Source organism: Anguilla rostrata, chromosome 2, assembly GCF_018555375.3.
Source record: "Anguilla rostrata isolate EN2019 chromosome 2, ASM1855537v3, whole genome shotgun sequence".
In the NCBI taxonomy this organism is placed as follows: Eukaryota; Metazoa; Chordata; class Actinopteri; order Anguilliformes; family Anguillidae; genus Anguilla; species Anguilla rostrata.
In genome coordinates, this window is record NC_057934.1 from 17,824,547 (window position 1) to 17,843,048 (window position 18,502).

General features: G+C 47.1%; 1 protein-coding gene across 4 annotated transcripts in view; it reads right to left on the minus strand.

Annotated features, from left to right (window-relative positions):
* Positions 1 to 995: 995 nt before the first annotated feature.
* Positions 996 to 18,502, minus strand: part of armh3 (armadillo like helical domain containing 3) — a 60,498-nt gene continuing 42,991 nt past the window's right edge. For all 4 annotated transcript variants that reach the window (XM_064320920.1, XM_064320918.1, XM_064320919.1 and 1 more), the window contains 3 exons: positions 16,592 to 16,670; positions 3,454 to 3,570; positions 996 to 1,915 (listed from right to left, as the gene is read on the minus strand). In XM_064320920.1, the coding sequence (XP_064176990.1) occupies positions 1,823 to 1,915; positions 3,454 to 3,570; positions 16,592 to 16,670 (289 nt within the window). In that variant the 3' untranslated portion in view covers positions 996 to 1,822. The remainder of the gene's footprint in view (positions 1,916 to 3,453; positions 3,571 to 16,591; positions 16,671 to 18,502) is intronic.

Consider the following 18,502-nt stretch of genomic DNA (forward strand, 5'->3'; position numbering starts at 1 on the left):
AGTCAGTTTGTCCTGGAAGTATATCAGTGTCTAGCTTTTCTTTACAGAGTATAGGTTGTAGTTTAGTGTCAGAAGTCACACCACACAATACCTTTATTTAATTACAGATGAAAACAAATATTGTACATTTGCAATGTGTGCGTTCATGTCAGTGTGTTGACAAAAAACCAATCGACTGATAATCCAGAGCTTGAAAACCAGCTGGGTGAAAGCAAGTCAGACAGTAGCGCACCAGCTTCTTGTGAATGGCGTATAATAGCCTAATTCGGAAACTGTACTGCGAGGCGATGTAAAATGACTTCAATTTGTCAGAAAGCTGCTGTTGTTTATCTTGCATAGAACATAATCTTGTGCTTCCTCTTCGGTCGCTGGTTTCTAAGAGTCTACACACACTGCTGGAGAGTCCGTGCCGATTTCATTCTCACAGCTCACAGGCTGTACAGTAAAGCGTCCCTCCCCCCCCCAGTCTACATCCTCGCTCACATAGCTACAACTCCCTGTGCCCATCACAACAGCAATTCTATTTCTGTACATGCACTGAAAAACCACTCTGTGAGTGATTCAGCAAGACGTCTAAAAAGGGACTGAAGTTCACTACCGACCACAAGCAATGCCCATCCCACACATCCCGCACCCCCGACACCCTCCCTCACTCCCCCCTCCCCCGCACCCGCCCGCCCAAAAACCACAGCTTAGGCCACCACCACAGGCCAGACCGATCAATCTCTCCTGTCAGGCCTATCTGCAGGAGGGAGAGCTGTCATAATCCCCCAAGTCCCATCACCACCGCACAAACAAGATCTTTTTCTTAAAGTCCACATAACCCAATAAAACTGCCCCTCAAGACTTCCTGAAGGACACTGGAGGTTTTTTTGATCAGTCTCTCCCACAGAAAGTAAGACAGTGATCCTTCAGACTTCCCATCGCCGTCCGGACCAAACTGGCTGTGAATTATTGAATGAATCACTAAACAAATAAAAGTGAAGATGTCCGGGTAGGGAGTTAGAAATGACATTTATTCTCTCTCGTATTTTCCTTTTAAAACACAGAAATAAAACCGCTACGGGAGCAGGAAGAAAGGAAAGCAGATGCGCCGCTCTCACACAGCCGTGGAGAAAGGGGGCGCTGTTCCAGTCTGCGGCAGCTGTTCCTCAGTTCAGGGACCACCGAGGGAGACGGGGGCGCGGTCAGCACGCCCCCCCTGGTCAACCTCAATTTCCAACCTCCAACCCAATACCCCAGCACCGTAAATACAAACCCCTCTCCCCGTTAACCGAAAAAGAACAGAAAAAGTCTTAGCCAGCCACGCCTGAGCTACTGGCAGAATACAGGTTTACACCACCGCCTTCCCACGTCTTCCCCTCTGGTCTGTAAGTTCAGTTTTTTTTTTTTTTTTCCAGTCACCACAAAAAGAAATTAGAATCTAGTTAAATATGCACAAAAACAGAACAAAATAAAAACTCAAAAGCCCTTCATGGTCAGTGTCTATGGATGCCTCTTCATATAACTGTGCGGGCACTGAGAGGGTCACCAGACGAAAAGGAAAAAGCTAAATCAAACTAAAGCGTCTTCATTGGGCCGAGTCTTGATTAGCATGGATCGGTTAGACAGCAACACTTATTGTACAGCGCTGGATGACGAGCCGCTCTTGTTCGTTTGCACGCCGCCCTCCTAGCGCGTACGAGCCCGCTGGCGCCCCCTACTGGTGCGGAGCGCAGGCCGGGTGAGAGCGGGTCTGTCATCGTCCAGGGTCGGGCGAGGGGGATATGAGGAGGAGGAGGGAGGCGAGCCGGACACGCCCCTTCTCCGCCCCAACTCTCCCTCACGAAATGGAGGAGAACTCCTTAAGCAGGACGTCCTGGCTCAGGGTGTTGAGGGAGACGTTCTTCCTCACATTCACGCTGATGGAGCGCACCTACGAGAGAGAACCGGGCGTTACACACTGAGAAACGCGCACGCAACACACTGCTTAAGAAACACAGTGGCGGTCATACAAGTTACACAACCTGGCATTACGCACTGAGAAACACACGCGACACACCTGTTAAGAAACAGAGGGCATTATCTAATACTGGCACAACGTATGAGAACACCACACCATAAGAAACCAGAGTGGTCATTACCATGACTGCACAAGCACTGAGAAACACACGCGACACACCTGTTAAGAAACAGAGGTGGTCATATATCTTACATAACCTGGCACAACGCACTGAGAAACACACGCGACACACCCATTAAGAAACGAGCTAAAACAGTTCAGAAAGCCCTCCGCCATCTTGTTTTCCTTTTTTAAATTTGCATGCGTTTTCCTCGCGGGGGGGGGGGGGGAGTTGTCCTGACGCGACAGGCGGAATCCCCGTGGCCTCCGGGCCCCTGCGGGCCGGCGTTTCGGGTTTTTGATCGGCTGGCTGTTGTCAGCGGAGACGGTGCGCCTCGCCGGGGCACAAGAGCGCCCCCCCCAATAAGCTGACAGGCTTCATTACCGAAAATAAGAAAGACGTCCCCGCGACAACCTTCCAGACAGCCCCAGTCGAACCTGTCGCCGCTCCGTCAGCCTCAGGGGCGCCTAGCGCTCCCCAGCCGCCGCCGCCGCCGCCGCCGCCTCCTTCCCCAGCGGGGGGCTCGGAGAGGCGAAGGGCAGGGAGCCGCCGCCTCTCCGGAAAGCGTGAAGAATGGAGGAGAGGAGGAGAGCTTTTCTGCTGGCCCGGCGAGCGCGAGGCGGTGCCAATTACCGGCAGGGAGAAAGCCATTTTTCTGCTCCGTTCGGCGTGCCCCGAGCTTCTCCCCGTCCCGTCACAAGACTGACGGGAGACAGAGCAGCGCTGGCGTGGAGCGCAGCCAGAGAGGCAGAAAGTTTCTTCAGTTTCGTGGGGAGGGGTGGGGGGGTTGGGAGGAAGGTTGCTTTTGAGTCGCGGTGGGAGGGGCGGGTCCGGTCTGGCGGCTGAATGACTTCACGGTTCGAGCTTTGGCAATTCGTTACGTTTAATGACTATAAATAAACTGCCGCAGCAGTTCACAAGCACGGCCTCGCCAGCTAGCTGTCGTATCGGTTTGAAAAGTCTCTTTGTATCTGCAAGAAAAGGCGTTGCCAGCCGCCATATTGCCAACCAGCTGAGCCGTGCTGTTCTTGCGCCAGAGTACACTGGGCAGCTGGCAGCGCACTGCCGATAGGCTAGAGCAGGGCTGCCCAAACCTGGAGATCTAGTGTCCCGTAGGTTTTCATTCCAACCCTAACAAAGCACACCTCATTCAACAGCTAGAGATCTGAAGTGCTGATTAGTATAATCACTTGTGCCAAATTAAGGTTGAAATAAAAACCTACAGGACGGTAGATCTCCAGGAACAGGGTTGGGCAGGCCAGGGCTGGAGGAAGATGGACAGCTGAACCCCTTCCTCCCTAGGAGATTCTATGGCCCAGTTACGCGCTGCCCTACAGGCCCTAGCACTCACCAGCTCTTTGAAGAAGGCAGCCTCCTTAGGCTGCTCCGAGTAGCGCTCATACTGGTCCAGTCCATCTTGAAGCTTCAGGGTCAGAGTGTCATAGTTGGAGCGTACCACTTCCAAAACCTGGCGCGGGGGTGCAGGAGAGGGAGGAATGAGAGAAGTAGGTTGTATTAGGACACCGCAAATTTTACAGTTCATGAGTTTAATGAAACATTTATATTTAAGGTGCTTGAGTCAGGTGCATTATTAAACAGAGATTTCACTATGTTTAAGTGTAATTAAAAAAGCACGTAAATGTGTTTAGCTATACGTTCGTTTCATTGATTATTTGGTGGCCTCTTTTATAGAGTGGCTCACAAGGTCAGTGGGGGGAGGCGTGTTTTTTTTTCTGCAGGTACTGAATGGACGGCTACACAATAAATGGGAATCAGGTTGAAGACAGGGATAAAATTGCTGTAGCATTGTCTAGGGAGGGAGGGTTGTCAGAGCAAGCTATATTAAAACCCTCGACAAGAAAGACAGAGAGAGAGAGAGAGAGAGAGAGAGAGAGAGCCCATGCTCGTCACCAGCGCACACCGATTTCTGCAGCCGGGCCGTTGCCCCAACAACCGCAGCTCAGCGGGAGAGAGAGACCGGGCCAGGTAACACAACCCGGGTCCCCGCTTGACCCCTCCGGCCCCTTGGTCGCCCACGTCAGCCTGGGCACGTAGAAACTGGCAAGAGAAAGACTGCCCGCCCGCCCAAGGGCACAGACTCCAGGAAGGAGAGCGGCGGGACGAGAGCCTTCAGATTTACGGCCTCCTCGAGCGCGGGGCTGTGAGCGGAATGAAACTCCAGGCCAGCCGCGGCCTGGCCCTCGCTGGGAGTTCTGGGATATCGTAGGCTGGTCGGTGTTACTGAATTAGTCATTTCCGAGGCAACTGCACAGGTTTTTTTTTTTTTTTTGCACTGGGATGACTTTGACAACCATCTCCCGCTGAATTTCACTCAAAAGTATGATGAGCTACAGAATAACCGTTTAGTCTGAACTAACAATATGAACTTTTGCTGGCTATGGTGCAAGCCACAACGGAAATTTACGGGGCAGATATTCACCCAATCGATTCGGAAAATGTGACTCGCAATTAAATTCAAAATCAAATAAAAAATTTAGCTGCAAGCAGCAATTACAGGGTTCCAAGCACACACTGCAAAAAGAGAAAACATTATAGAACACAGACAAGAAACAGAATAAGGTTTTAGGACAGGCAGTTGGTAAGTTATGGCTGAGTTTATGCCATGACCTTTCGACATGTTTATGAATCAAGGGCATCATAAATCAGCTTTTTTCCCGGTGTCACAACAGTCTCCAAGCTATGATGACAGCCTCAGAAAAAATATAACTTTATTAGGGCCTTCCATCAACCAATTTAAAAATGGCTTTACAGACATCTTCTTGAGAGTCCACATATCACAATTCTTTAGTTTGATGAAGATTTATCAAAGTATACTGAAGGTTTCGCATTGTCAATTCATCTGACTAATTGCAGCTGGACATTGTGATATACATTTGAAGTATTTGCTAATAAATGTATGAGGTTTTCAAAAATCATGTTCATTTTTATCTGTAGCCTATGGTTTAGGAGGACAACATCATGGGATAATTTTTTGCCATAAACAGAGTGGGTCAACTTCAGAACCAGTGGTAGAAGAGTACAAAAGCTTTCTCACCACAGATTTCGGCCCTGCAGTTTATTAGGCCAAAATGTCAAGATTCTATACCCATTTTATCCATTCTTTTTTTGTCTGGAAGGCAATTATAGCGCCACCTTTTGACCAATCACAGTCTTATGAAAGTATGTGGTGTTGAGTGTCATGTCTGTTGGTTGTAAGACAAGTTGCAGCACAATAGCTAACAGGCGTTTGCAAAAAAAAAAAAAAAACACGTGTTGTGCCCTATGGGCTGTTTTAAATAAAATGTAGGTATGCAAGTTAAACCACATAGGGTAACATATTCACTGCACTTCACAATGATCGAAATAACTGCAAAGATATTCGGCACAATTATGTCATTTACCACAATTTTTTGCAAATTCATTTGTTAATAGTGGCCAAACGATTCGTGCGATTGGGTTAGTTCATGGTATGTTTGTGTATCTCAGTCTCCTGAAGCTGCATACCAACAGTGAGACACAAATAGAACCGATAAATTAAATAAAGCCTTTGGGGGAAAAAGTGTTTTACATATAAAACAAAATGGCAGTAAGTCAAGATTGCAGACATGGGAAGTCCCAATGGAAAAGTTGTCAGGAATGCCTGAACATGTGTATGAAGTTTGGCATCAACTGGACTTGCAGAATGAAAGTTACAAACCAAAAATGTTAATATATGTGTTATAGCGCCACCACCTGGCCAATACATGTGTGATACCTTCCCGGAGTAGTGGAGGGACATAGCAGCCAACCTGCTTAATATGATTACTCCAGGACTCTAGTACTATGTGCTTAGAATCCTAAAAATGAATTGTCCATTAAACGATCCATAAAAATGGAAATTTATCTTCTGGCTTTTCCTGTGGCCTCAGTATAAAACTTAAATGTGCGCACGCACCAACTCGCAAATCATTTTTAAACTCAACACAGATCAGCAATCGGTACATCTGCCGCACAATCACAGGCACACCCTAACTCTGCTTGTTTTTCAAACACAGCAAAATGCCACCAGATGCCTTTGAAAAATTAGCTTGATAGCCAGCCGTGCTATAAACATAAAACCAAACGTGTTCAGAGTTCAGAGTTAGCCTTGGCCTGAAGAGGCTAAATCTTTTGGGCATATATTTAGTCTGTCTTGAGTTGTATTTATTTGAAATTTGTGTTAAACACATTTTAACAGTTAAAAACCGTTAAAAGCAAAACAAAACTGAGCTAATGTTTTAAAGGCCTAATTATGGAAGCAAAGTAACCTGCGAACACAAAGCCGGACTGGACCCGGAACCCGACTCCGACTCCGACTCCAACCCCAAGGCGCATACACGCGCCGAGAGAAACCGTCTCCGTCTCTTACTGTCAGTGCAAATGAATCCAGCTCAAAACCGAGCGGCAAACGCAAGATGAAAAAAAACTATGAGTGCGTATCGTTGTTAACGAGCCCGGATGCTACTAAATGAACCACCGAACTCATAAACTGCGGGGTTTGGTGAAGGGGGCCGTGAGAGGGGCAGATTAAATCACGAGTGTGACAGGGTGTGGACGCGTCGGTACTCCGTCCCCGACGCGCGGTTTCGGGTCATTAGGCCTCGCTGCCGGGAGACACGCCGGGTTTTACTGAGGATTTTTTTTGTCAATTATCTGCGACTCATTAATTTTTTTTTTGCCCCATTTCACTCCGGTTCATAAAACAATATTTCTTCTCCAGCTTCAGTCTAGTTAATGCAATACACTCAGTCTATAGAATACAGTCTATTTTTACGAAAGCGGTGACAGTTCACGTGCTCACATGGATGATAATTCTATAAAAAGAAAAGATGTAGGCACAGCGTTATCTATTAATTGGTGAAATTCTTAAACCATGCCTTTGGGGGACGTTTTCTGCACTTCTTAGGTTCCTGCTGGATATGCTGTGGCATAAAGCAAATGTGCGGTAAGGAAAGGATCTTTCTTTCAATTTTCGGTATCTTTGCTTTTTGGATTGTTAATGGTGAAAATACTTCCTGTGATTTTCATGCCACAGTGTTGCTTCACACAGAAGCTCAAACGATCCTCAGGTCATTCCCTCATGCTCTCCGACTGGCTCATTGTCTACTGGGCCTTGCAGACTGTCAACTAAGATTCTATATGCAGGGGAAATGGCTTCAAGGAAGCCCAACCTTTTTTTATTTTATTCTAGCGTAATGAATTGACTATGCTGTTTCAATAAAGGGCCATCAAAAGTCATAGTCTCTCTCTCTCTCTCTCTTAGACACAAAACACAAAACCAGTTCCCTTTCTGACAGCCAAACTCACAGTCCTTCTCTCTCTCAAACGTGCCCAGAATGATCCATGGAGCCACTTTCAGTGACCTCAGTCTTACTTTGGAGACCCGCCCAGAAACGATCACTGGGACGGCCAATGGAAGCGCTGACTAATGAAGCAGGAGTTCTGAGGTCAGGGCTCTGTGGGCAGAGCAATAGCCTGCATAATGACACCTGCGTGTCACAGGGAGTCGGCAGCCCGCCCTCTCCCCTGACCTCATGCCCCTGAGCTAAGCAAATCAATGAATCAATCAATAATGCACCCGCATCACCACCTGAATACTAGGATGCCCACAAAGGAGGCGTGTCAGAAGAGAAAGAATAGGTGCTACACTGTCGCATGCCATCAATCTCAGCACTGCTACGCCTACCCTTCAGCCACCTAGGACAGCTAAACTTCACACACAGCCCCTCCCCTCCCTCTCACAGCCCCTCCCTCTCACCTCACTCTACAGCCCCACCCCTCTCACAGCCCCTCCCCTCTGACTGCCCCTCCCTCTCTGCCACATGCCCCTCCCCTCTGACTGCCCCTCCCCTCTCACTGCCCCTCCCCTCTGACTGCCCCTCCCCTCTGACTGCCGCTCCAACAGCAAAATGACAGCTGCCAACAAAAAAAAACGTATTTTTAGCATGTCAAAGAGGTTACAAGAACTGGTCCAGTGTAAGAAAACGTACAAATTTCATCAATGTCTTCTGTCCATTATGAATGTTTTAATTAAAAGATATAATCCTAAAAGTTTATATATGAACAAAACGCATATGGTATCTATCTGATTAATGAAGGGAAATCTGGTCTGTTGGAAAGGGTGGTGCAGCTCCAAGTGACAGCGTTTATTATGACTTGTTATTGAATTTCTCAGCAGGGGAATTTATTTATAGGCTTGCACACATTGTCCATTATTGAGCGTGGAACTTTTACTGAGGCAGGTACAGGTAAAGTCAGCTTATACAGTATCTTAGTGGCCCCCTCCCCCCCGCCCACTAGGGATCTGAACCAGCAACCTTTTAGTTCCAAAGCCCCTCATGTTCCAAAAGCACCGCCCCACACCGCAGCCCCACCGGGAAGAAAAGGAGGAACAAAACCAGCCCTAAATCCCAGGCAGGGGGCGAGGCTTCAGAAAAATAGCCGGACTGACCGTTGGCCGACGACAGCCCCGGCAAACTCTGGGGGGCAATTAAGAGAGCTAAATCCGGGGCTAGCTAATCTCACGCGCAGGATTTAACCGCCCCGGTCTCCATTCATTAAAGTGCAAGCGTGTCGCTTTCTAGAGAGGGCCTGACATCTGCATATCACTGCGCATTTACTTCGGCCCCCACGCAGGGTGAAGGAACGGAGACCCAAATATGTTTAACGTGCCTTAAAGGGATTATGGGATGGGAAAAGGAGAGCCCTTGGTTGCCCGGGCAATCGTTTAAAAAGCGCACCCTGATGAACGTAATTACATCAGCCTCAGCGTTAAGTCAAGCGCTGTTGCACAGGCAGCAGAGTCACACGGCTTGTCGTTTAGACATCGAAACTCTAATAAGCGTCAGCTGACGTGATTACAGAATTTTAATCAAGTTTTCTTTTTTTTTTTTTTTTTTTTTTTTTATCAAATTAAAAAGTGACCAGAGCGGTGCATTTCCCCAACGCAGCTGCCCCCGTTAATGACAGTCTCGGACTTAAATCTCCTCTTAGTGCAGGCTCACAGGAGCGTGTCTATTCAGAACGTGTAGCATTCGCAATCAACGGCTTCTCTGAGCTATGACAGCACTGGATTATATATTTGCTTAATTAATACACGTCTCAAAAGGCCAGGCCAGGCCAGGATTAATCTCCGCCGCGTCGTTTTTGCCGATTCGGAGGCGAAATTGGCGCGGCGCTTCCGAGCGAATCCACCCTCACACGCGAGAACCCCGCACGCCAAAAACACGCGACAAAATGGGTCAAGATGGCGGATGACTTTAAAGTTGTCTGAGATAAGAAAGCAGAACGATTTACCTTTCACTACCCACAGACTGTCAGCGTGAAACTCAGTAATGAGTAAAATCAGAAATCCCACTTATTTGTTTGCTCTTTTTTGTATGTTGGGGCCCAAAGACTGCGCAAGACTCCCATGTGAATTATCAGCGAAGCTTCAGCACGCTGAACCTGCCAGAAAACACTGACATCATCGGAGAAAATCGCCAACAAAATGGCCACGGCTACGCTAAACCACCTCGGGGGGGGGGGGGGGGGGTCTGTGGAGGCTGAGGCAGATGAAGTTCAAACCTGGGCTGTCAGAAATCAAATGGGGCGCTTCTGGTAGTGCTTAATAGGCTGTTCATTCCAATCAAATTTTGAAATACAAAAAAAAACAATTGGATTGAATATGAAATCACACAGATGATGTTCCTCAGTCAGAATAGCACGTTTTAATGAAGTTTGCATTTATTTGTATAACCTTGTTATTTTCAGGTGGTCGGCTGACAGCTTGTCCATCGAGCCTGCTTTTCTTGCCGTCCCTCTTGGGACTAGACTTTCCCCTTGTGGGGAATTCATGAACTTCCAAGCTGGATCTTTGTGCTCACGTTCGCACTGTAAGTCTCTCTGGAAAAGAGCAGATGCTAAATGCCAGGATGCTAACAGGCACAGCCCCGTAACAAAGGTGTCATCTGTACACATGTTTATCTTGGGTGCACATCCATCCATCTGTTCCACAGCTGAGCATCCCAGCCACGCTCCGGCTACTAAAGCTCAGCGCAGGTTTATCAAATCATTTTCAAACTGATTACACCATCATTAGATCTTCTGAACACTTCTTGGACCTCTCTGGAGCGATGAAGATTTGTAGATCCGCTTCATAGGAAGATCCAATTTCAAGTTGACCGTTTCTTTATGGAGTGTGAGAAAAAGAAGAAAGCTGAACGTTTGGACTGGGTCCAAAGGGGAGAAACTAATCAAAACTTTGAGGGGAAACTAATCAAAACTTTCAAATATTTATGATTTGAATATAAAATTTTTTATCATTTGTTCCCTATATAGCTTCTAGGTATAAAAATGGCTAAATTGCATAAATTGACTAAACCCTTTGGTTGTTAATCTAGACGGCCTCCGTATGCATGCATGTTTGCAGGTGTGTGCAACGTCCCCAGATCAGCTTTTTGCATCTACTGAGTACACTGCACTGTGTCACTGCGTCCACTGTGTACATTGCACTGTGTCACTGCATCCACTATGTACACTGCACTGTGTCACTGCGTCCACTGTGTACATTACACTGTGTCACTGCATCCACTATGTACACTGCACTGTGTCACTGCGTCCACTGTGTACATTGCACTGTGTCACTGCATCCACTATGTATACTGCACTGTGTCACTGCATCCACTGTGTACATTACACTGTGTCACTGCATCCACTATGTACACTGCACTGTGTCACTGCATCCACTGTGTACATTACACTGTGTCACTGCATCCACTATGTACACTGCACTGTGTCACTGCATCCACTGTGTACATTACACTGTGTCACTGCATCCACTATGTACACTGCACTGTCACTGCATCCACTGAGTATCCTGCACTGTCACTCCATCCACTGTGTACACTGCACTGTCACTCCATCCACTGAGTACACTACACTGTGTCACTGTGTACATTGCACTGTGTCACTGCATCCACTGAGTGCACTGCACTGTCACTGCATCCACTGAGTGCACTGCACTGTGTCATGTCCATAAAAGTCTCTTCTGGAAACATTCATTCTTCTCTGGCTGAGGGTCGATACAGTCTCCTGTAGATGAGGGATCCTGTTGTTTTATTAATCTTGACACCAAGTTATACATTCAGACACCTCACTCGATTAACCACACGCACATGCACACGCAACATGCACACCTGTACACATACATGCACACACACAAACCGAGAAGGACAGACACCGAGAAAATTAAGGGGGAAGAGATGTCTGCAACTGCGAATCACTTTTAAACAAATTGCTTTGCTGCCTAAGGTTGGATCATTTGTGCGGTTAATGGGTTTCAGCGTTTGTGAAAACGAGACAAACAGCGGGTGCCGCTCCATTACTCAGGAGCCACCGATAGAGCAGCCGGATGAAACCGAACAAACTCCAATCAGCAGGACGGCGCTCGCATATCAAATGAGGCAAACGGGAGACCTCATGAATAATGTACATCTTGGGGGAAGAAATAATTTCTCCTTCAGCCAGTTGGCTAATCCAGCTAAAGGTCCATTCGTACTGGGAACGCTACATCGCAATGCACTCATTTGGTAGATGCTTTCAGCGACATTCAACACAGAAGGTCACTGGAGAAAACACTCAGATAAAGTACTATCATAAAGTAGCAGCTATCCGTAGCCATAAATATCAAGTCTAGTTCACACAATAAAGCCATGGCTAAGTCCTGAGGCTAAGTCAGTAAAGCTGCTAAGAATGCTACCTGTAACGCTAAACTTATAAATTGTTTCCAAGTGTCCACACCAGTGAACATTTTTGTGCATAGCTGTCAATCAAAACGAGATGATTGGAAGAGATGGTTTACTGCAGTGATTGGTTCCACAGGGCTCATCGATGGGGTATTTTAACAGACACTCAAGAGCCAAAACTGTGTCAAATGTTATCAATTGCTTTGTTGTTATGACTGCAGTGTTGGCACTAAGAAATGAACTGGAATCATTTTTATCATTTTATATTTTTACAGTATTACAGAGTTATCGTTCCTGATGTCACTGGGCTTTAAGAGATGGGTTTAGGTGGAGAGATGGCCTGGTACTGAATCCGGACCGTGCCAGTGCTAACTATGGCCGACAGCCCCGCAGGTCTGTGCTCATGAGTTTGCCCTCATCGCACAGCAAGCCTCCTACAGCTGACTGAGCACCCGGAGTCTGCCTGCACCAGCTAAGCACGATGGGTACCCCTCCGGTACAGCGACTGCACAGCTCGGCTGGAGACCAGTCCTGTGGGAAGTAATGTCGGTTGGCAGCACGTGAATCCGAGGACAGCCAGGCGTGCGCTGTCCTCAATCGACGGAGCACGTTGAAGCAAAGACATGTGCCGAGAAATACAAATGGGCCTTCCAAATTTGGAGAAAAGGAATAAATCGCAAGGAAAAACTGTATAAATAAAATATCTTTCCGAGTCGTACCGCAAGCTGCTCGGAGGCTCACGTGCTCGAACGGCATCAATTTTGGACGCGACAGCGATTTTGGGGGCGCGTGGGGGGGGAGGGGGGCGGGAAGGGGAGGGGGGGGCGGCGAGAAGAACGACAGCCCTGGAAATAGGATAAGCGAACATTTCACAGCTCATTAAAAGTGAAGAGTGGCATTCAGGACTGAGGGGACAGGCAGACACGGAGAGAAAGAAAGAGAAAGACAGCCAGAAAGATGAAGAGAGAGAGTGCGAGAGAGAGACAGAGAATGAGGAAAACGAGAGTCACGGCAACAACAGAGACAAACGGAGAAGGGGGGGGGGGGGCTGGCGGAGACTAGAGAAAGACTGCAGGAGGGAAAGAGGAAAAACTACACAAAGTAACAGGACCAATCCTGCCAAATGTAACCCACCCTCCCAGCACAGTGCTGCTTCTGCACCTCCCTGGCCGTAGATGGCGCTGTCGCAACGGGGGGGGGGTCCAATTTCAGACTTTGAGAAGTGTTTTTCTATGATATATGGTAGCGCCACGGCACTGACAACAAGAGTGACAACTGCCACTGTGCTATTCTGTTCCGACAAAGGAAAAAACAGCAGCACAAACAAAGCGAAAAATGCTAATTGTACAATTTAATTTGCGATCATGGCCTGGAGCATGCAGCTTCCCTTCTGAAACGAAGGTCAACGCTGGGGGCTGAGGATGCAGGGGTTTTCACCCCCCACTGGCAATTTAATGGTTTTCTGTGTATCCAGCAAACCTGCATGGAGGAATGGGAAAAATTCCAAAATCTAAACCAAAACACGCGCTCACAACATAACCGAAAATTACTTTAAGAGCTGCAATTAGTGCAAAACAGTGGGGGGTGAAGTTCTTTCGTAAATGAGAAATGTCAGACTTTCAGTTTTGAAAAAAAATGTTGAATTAAAAAATACATTTTGTTTTACGAATGTGCTGAATTTTACTGTGTTGGTGAAGGGCACAAAATACCTCAGTGCATAACAGGACACAATGCGAAGAAGTTCAAGGGGGCAGAATTCTTTCTGAAGGTGCTGTAAATTTTTCACGAGCTCTACTTCCTCCAGCAGGAGGGCTGCAGCACCTTGTCTGTGATCTCACCATCTGAGGGGCGCCGGCGCGTCGACGGGAATCAAAAGACCATCAAGGCGAGCAGCGCCCCGAGATCCGGTTAAGGAGCCGAGGCGCTCGAAAATGCCTGCGATCACAACGGACCCGGCGCGGATCAGAAGCATCTCAAACCGGCGAATGTAGGGCAAACTCCAGACATTTTGTAACAATCTTTTTTTAAATGCGTTACAACCTTATCCTTCTCGGGCTGAAACGATACAGGTGAAGTGCTGTACTGTATTTTAAAAAGCCCTATTTCATCTCATTGACTTTGCTAATCTTATCTCAGACTCCACTCTCAAGAATCAAACCTGCATCAGTGCTGTAAAACCCTTAGGCCTGCGATATCACATCCCAGTAGGGTTGATCAATGTAGATACCCCACGGCCATGCACAATAACTACGCTGGGTCATAACCCTTTCAAACCCGGAAGCTTACTGAAATGGACACAACCCCGCAGAGTCTTGTGTTACCCACAGTTCCAGTCAGTGGAATGTACACAACGCTAACATGCATCCATCCATCCATCCATTATCCAACTCGCTTATTCCTGGTCAGGGTCACGGGGGGTCCTAGAGCCTATCCCAGCATGCATTGGGCGAGAGGCAATAGACCCTGGACAGGTCGCCAATCCATCGCAGGGCACACACGCCACCCACTCACACACTCAGGGGCAATTCAGACTCTCCAGCTAACCTAACCTGCACGACTTTGGACTGTGGGAGGAAGTCGGAGTACCCGGAGGGAACCCACGCGGACACGGGGAGAACAAAACTAACATGCATACCGCACACAAACAATCACATGCCCACACACACACACACACACACACACACGCACACACACTAAGCGTCATGTGCCTTCCACGTAAACTGGTGATTCATGCTGGCTTTACAAACAAAAACAAAAAACGGATATTTGTAAAACTTGGTTTGGTATCTATTACACCATTTACCGATTGAACGGCAATAAAACTAAACTTCAATCTGGTCGAGGTCACCAACCAAGAAACCCGTGTAGGAAACGCGTGTAGTCTTAACCAGTGCTAACGGAACAGGATTAATTTAATGTTCACTTATCTCCAAAAATAATGTTCCCTTTCCTCGGCTCTAACAGTTATGCGTAGATGGAGGAGACTGCTGTCCAGCAATAGTGTGGCTTTATACAAATCACTATCTAGCTGTAGAAGTGGACACGTCTTGTGTAGCCTGCATAAATACAATCGTGTATCCTGCTACGAAACCAGCGTATAGGCAAGTGACTATGGGGTGCAGATGTCCCATGTTCTATGTGTATGCTAGGACCTTAAAACTGCTACGTGTGCAGTGGTAAGAGTCAAAGAGGAATGCCGGGTTAAAATGAATGCAGTTTATTGTTCAGTGTGTCTAGTAATAATGATAATATAAAATGGTGAAAAATGTGAGTGGTGAAATGCCTACATGCATGTGATGCGTTGGAGACACAATCATGGCAAATCAGTATAGATCAGTGGTCCTGCTTGCACTGTCACTGTGAGCATATCACACCGGTTAACCTTTGTATCTGGCTGGGCGCTGACCCATAGATATCAAGACCTTTAGTCAGCATACCACCACTAAAGACACCAACTTGTTCCACATTTTGCAACAAAGCAAAACATGATTACATCGTATTGTGGAGAAGCTAAAGTTCACATAATGCTGATCCAATCAGATGTTTTGCAACTGAGCACTGTCTCTTCATCACACTTGCTGTCTCCCTGTCAGCACAGTGAACAATCTCTGTTTTCCTTTGAGGGTCTGATAAGAAGCAGACTTCTGTGAACTGCCCTACAGGTTGCAAGTACCAACTCAACCTGTTGCAAGCAATGAAAACACAGTAGTCTTCACAGTAACCAGTTATCAAGTTAATGTAGTCAGCAGAAGTTATAACACCCCGTTATTTAAAGTAATTTAGTACATGAGATGTCAGAAGCATTTTGCCCTGTGTGTAAACAAACCAACAAAAACGTGTTAGTTTTAGGGTAAACGGAACAGAACTACTGACCATACACTTTATGCTTTATGAAGTTGCTGAAACGGTACAGCAGAGTTCAGATTTGACCTTCAACGATTCGTTGAAGACAATTTCGCCCCGGCACTTTGACTAGACTTATTCGTCGAATTAATTGGGTGGGCCAATTATACCTTCTGATTTGATGAGGGTCTGCCAAACAAGGCGCTGATCGATCTGGATCAGCGTACACACTCGATATTAAGACGTCGAAAAAAAAAAAAAAAACCGGCAGCCAATAGGAATGCTCCAATATCTCGGGAAGCGCAAACGGGCTGCTGTTGTGTTGTACTCCGTGTTCCAGGCAACCGTGCTCCGCGATTGGCCAGGGGACTCCAGCTTCTCTCTCCCCCATTACGCAGCTTAATATTCCAGCGTCCCGGATGAGCGAGTGCCCCAGGGCAAACGCGGCCCCCAGACGAGGCAAAAACTGCCCGTGCAAGGCCGACCTCCAGACCTCCTCCCTCATTAAAACGCTGGCCTTTGGGAACACGATTAAGTTCGGCCCTGCAACTGACACACAATTATCAGAGCGGCGGGGGAAACCGGCTCATTAGCTCTGATCGTTTTTTCAATTTTCCATTTTCTTTTTAAGCGGGATTATTAGTCCGCTGACCTTCCGCACATTCGTTTGAGGCAGAGAGTTTGGGTCGTCAGAAAAAAATAACAATAATAAAAAGTCCGCGGGATGAACGGGGGCCATTCTGGAAAGAGGTCAGCCTGTTCTGCGTTTGATTAAACAGTCCTCCTGTGGCAGTTTTTTTTTTTTTTTTACTGTTATTACTTACCATTTCAGTGACTTTCATTTTTCTCAACCTGCCTGTAACTTTCTGAAAAGCAGATTAGTCCACAGTAGAGGGGGCTTACCTGATCCTCTGACAGCTGAGAGATGTGGTTCACGGCAGCATAGGACTCTATCTTGGGGTTGAAGTGATTGACTATGGCTCTGCGATAACAAGAGGGGGAAAAAAATCAGTTAAAACCTCCAACAGACCGTACTGAAAACAAGCGAGTTCACGCACGGACGCACGCACAGACACACAGACGCACGCAGGCACACAGTCATACACGCACATACACACACAGACACACGCACCCGCACACACACACACGCACCCACACAATTACTCTCCTCTCTACTCGCCTGCCATATTCTTTGGCCTCTCTATGCAGCCCACTCGACGTGTACTTTCCAATTAGAAGCATGCACCCCCGTCAATCAGAACATTAACTCTCGTAAATACGAGAGTTAACATCATCTCTCCTTAGTGCCTCCAGCCACTTTAAGCTTCACTTCACGTTGATGCATCAAAACTTGCTATTCGTTTCTCGTTTAACCCTTTGAAGAGTAAGTTTCTGCAATGTTTTTCTTCAAAATCCCAAAGTCGGTTTTCTAGAACTACACTGCATTCAATTACCAGTTGTGATTGTTACATCAGCATTAGAATGTTCAGTTAACATTCTAATCACATATTTGTGAAATTCATTTTGAATGGATACGTCCACAACCTCCCACACACAAACATGCACACGTGCTCATCTTTCTCAGTCTGTTTTAGAGATGCCACCACCTATCGCTAAGCTGATCTTGTCCAGACCATCCAGTCATTGCTCATGAATCTGCTAACTTACCCAATAAACCAGCCACTTTAAATCTGAATCTCACCGCAAAATTTAAAATGGAAGTGCTTTGTTGGCGCCCAAAGCCTAGTTCTGGTCAGTCGGGGCTGTGGATGCACTTTATTTACGACCCCCCCCATCCCCCACTCCCACCCCCACCACTATCCCTCACAGCCGTTTAATGTCTACCTAGTTTCCTTCATTTTCACCACCCCCAGCAGTCCTCTGTCCGAACGTCACAATTAAAATGTTCCAACTTAACGGGCAGCCATCACAGTGCCTGCTAGAGGGCTGGCCGTTTTTCCACACATCTCTCCCTCCCTCCCTCCCTCCCTCCTTTGTGGCAGATATAGTTAGCATCAGGGCAAGGGCGCCGGAGCGCAGAACGCAGCTCGCTCCTCTTCCTGGAGGGCGATGCTTTATACGCTGTGCATATTTAAAACTCCGCGCCTGCATCCCGCAGCTCGGGGGCCCACTTTCCCGATCCCGACATGAATACTGCACGGAGGCCGTCCGATCCGCGATTCCGCCTGCGACCGCAGCGACGAGGCGCGGCTCCTTCGCGCTCTGAAACGCCACCTTTGCGCTAACTGTCTCAGAATTTACGCGCAGCGCGGTTCATGCCTTCAAGTGAAATAAAATGTTTTTAAAACTTTTTCCCATAATGTGCAGTGCAATGTAGCTTAAAGGGACAGTTCACTGGGATTTTGGGCACAGACTCATGTGCGAAGGATGAAAGGGTATTTTTGATATTTCCAGAAGTTTCTGTTGACCAGTCGAGTGCAGGGGATTTTTAGTGTAAGGCAAGAAGATACACTTCAACGGCAAAAGCAGCTTGTGCGCTGTTAAGCATCTTACTGAAGGGAAGAATTACAATATCCAAGCTCTGGAACTCAACTCAAGTTATAAGCCCATGTCTTGTATACATTGTCGTACTATCCTATTATACTATTACACACAGCACACTTATCAGTCATACACACAGACACACTTGCTTTGTAGCCTTTGGTCCCTTGGCATACGCAGCTATACCTGAAATGCTTCACTAAAACTAACAAGGCTTAACTAGTTTAGAGTCGATCCTAGGTTTTCACATCTGTGGTTTATGAGTATTTACCTTCCACTTCTAGGACACTTAATGTCGACTTATTTGGGGAG